The sequence below is a fragment of the Amblyomma americanum genome, chromosome 8 (genome assembly GCF_052857255.1).
Source record: "Amblyomma americanum isolate KBUSLIRL-KWMA chromosome 8, ASM5285725v1, whole genome shotgun sequence".
In the NCBI taxonomy this organism is placed as follows: Eukaryota; Metazoa; Arthropoda; class Arachnida; order Ixodida; family Ixodidae; genus Amblyomma; species Amblyomma americanum.
The window spans coordinates 36,483,689-36,485,886 of record NC_135504.1 but is presented as its reverse complement, the minus strand read 5'-3'; the positions used below and the strand labels follow the sequence as shown (position 1 = coordinate 36,485,886).

Here is a 2,198-nt window from a genome sequence, read left to right as displayed (position 1 = left end):
TGTGGAAGCCATCCTCGGACACGACCATGACCTTCGACATCTGATGTTTTTATTTAAAAACACAGGGACCAAAGTCGTGCTGTATGCAGTGCAATCGCCATGTGGTTCCATAATCATCCATTCAGCCCGGCTCTTTGGACGGATTCAGGAAACGACTGAAAAGAACAAAAGTAACGAGCAAACAAAGGTGCGCTGCATAAAAGTTGAAACGTAAAGAGACGAAGGCACGCTGCGCTAATGCTGTAGCGAGGTCTAACATGCAAAATTTCGCGGCTGGCGTCGATTTCTACAAAGCGCGAGTAGTGCCTACGGAAATAAACAAAGGCGCACTGGAGATGGGTAAGTCTGTATACAAGCACGAGTTTTTGTCTCTACCAGCGATTTACTAGCTCACACCGCGCGATTTTGATGTCTGGCGTCGATTTCGACAGAGAGGGAATACGGGCACGAAACGGGACGCTCGCGATCTGCCAGGAAACAATGAGGTGGCCCTAAAAAGGGCCGTTTGCAGGAGCACTTCAACCGCGACCTGCAGCGGCGTGGCGGCGCGGTGAGCAGTAGGCCCAGCAGTGGTCCGTCTTGTGCCCTTTGGCTCCGCACCGACGACACCGGTGCACGACGTACACCTCTCCTGGTCTTGCCCTTGAAGCCGACGCTATCCCTGGTCCGTAGATCTTGACGAGGGCCGCGACGATAATCTTTGACATCTGGTCGATGCCCCGGTCTGCGGCAAACAAGGACAGCATCGGCTCGCCAGAAGCATCCAGGAAACGATGCTGCAAAAAAAGTTACGTTACAAGCGCCGCAATTTGGCGAGTTCTGCACGAGAAAACTTGCGAAAACGTTGTTCAACCCTTACCTCGTGATTGAGAACGTGCACGCCAGACAAGCGCTTCATCGTGGCTGTCAGACGGCGGTTCAGATGGCGACGCCGGCGGTCCTCAAACCGCACCTTATGTGGGTCGTCGTAATGGAGTTGCAAAATTTTGAACACCAGCACGACGTGCTCCTGCAGCAGGAAAACGAGGTCCTGGAATGCGCAAGGCATGTAGGTAAGCGGTACAGCACTTCATGAAGCGAAATTTGAGATAAAATGCGTACCTTTATGTCGCTGGCGATTTCTCGCGGGTCAGCGCCTTTTGGGGGTCGTCGCAATGTCGTGGAAGCAAGAACTGTACAGAAATTTCAGCTGGCTGCGCCGACGAGCGCACCACGCAAAAAAAAAAGCCATACCTGGACAGCTACCGAAACGCGCGCGCCGCCGCCTGCGCTCACGAAGAGAATGCCCGCAGACCACGCACGCCCGGCGGCCGGCCAGCCGGCCCTAGCGATTCCCTAGGCACTCTAGGGACAGGCCGAGAGAGGCGCGGCGATCCCACGTCCGGTTGAGAACGAGGGAGAAGCAGAAAAACGTCACGGCGAAGCGCATCCCATCGACCAATCAGCGTTTCCAGCCCACCTGCACCGAAACGCTTCTGTCGAGAATAGGGCCCACGCATGCAGCTTGTGTCCACAGTTGCCAACACACGCACGGTACGCCGCTGCTTTTGGCACACAACACGGTGCACTCTTGAAGGCAGCCGATGCGCCGGCCACTAATCCACACGGCGATGCTTCTGCGGCTGGAACGAGTCTACTTGGGCTATGGAGTCGGACCTACCTGAGTCATCGTTTCTGGCTGGACGGGCCCAGTTAAGAGCACAGGGAAGAAGCATGATCAAGAAAGAATTCGGTGCCACGTGTCGCCAGGGTACAAGATAACCTGTCGCCGCCATGGTGAAGCTCAGTCTGCTTTCATTAAACGACAATTATTATAATTATTAAACAGTTTTCATCACCTTTCTGCGTGTATTTTATGCGCTCCGCGTCCGCGTGCTTCTGTGCTCACCAGTGGCATGTTGCGGTTTTACAAAGATAGTTGGTTAGTGCTTCTGCCGAGATCGTGATATCATCGTTGCTGGTGTCACTGTCCATATAGTGCGTGGCACCGAAAAAAGATCGTAGGTAGGCAATAACCACACGCAGCTGCTGTAGCTGCTGTGAGGCACGAACTTGAGATGTCCTGCCCGAACCGCGCCGTAAGGACAGGGATAAAGGAGGAAGTGAAAGAAGAAAGAAAGAGGAAAATGAAAATTGGATTTTGATGAAAGGCAAAGGAGGATTATAATCAAAATTTAAACACGTATCTCTCAAAACCC

The 2,198-nt window shown here is 53.2% G+C and overlaps 1 protein-coding gene across 2 annotated transcripts; it reads right to left on the bottom strand.

Moving 5' to 3' along the window:
• Window positions 1–230: 230 nt before the first annotated feature.
• Window positions 231–1,232, bottom strand: LOC144100211 (uncharacterized). 2 transcript variants are annotated; one of them, XM_077633229.1, is made up of 3 exons: window positions 1,102–1,223; window positions 860–1,030; window positions 231–776 (listed from the first exon to the last, which is right to left on the bottom strand). In XM_077633229.1, exons 2-3 carry the CDS (start codon window positions 896–898, stop codon window positions 519–521), a joined length of 297 nt encoding a protein of 98 aa, XP_077489355.1. In that variant the 5' UTR covers window positions 899–1,030; window positions 1,102–1,223; the 3' UTR covers window positions 231–518. The 2 variants fall into 2 exon arrangements, with proteins under 2 accessions (XP_077489355.1, XP_077489354.1); XM_077633228.1 differs by having other exon boundaries at window positions 860–1,232.
• Window positions 1,233–2,198: the final 966 nt, after the last annotated feature.

What these genes read in the sequence shown, in the direction of transcription:
- LOC144100211 (XM_077633228.1), bottom strand. Translation starts at nt 1,048, where the DNA reads ATGCCTTGCGCATTCCAGGACCTCGTTTTCCTGCTGCAGGAGCACGTC. An exon ending in TGCACGTTCTCAATCACGAG is followed by an intron (nt 777 to 859) that starts GTAAGGGTTGAA and finishes CTTTTTTTGCAG; the next exon opens with CATCGTTTCCTGGATGCTTC.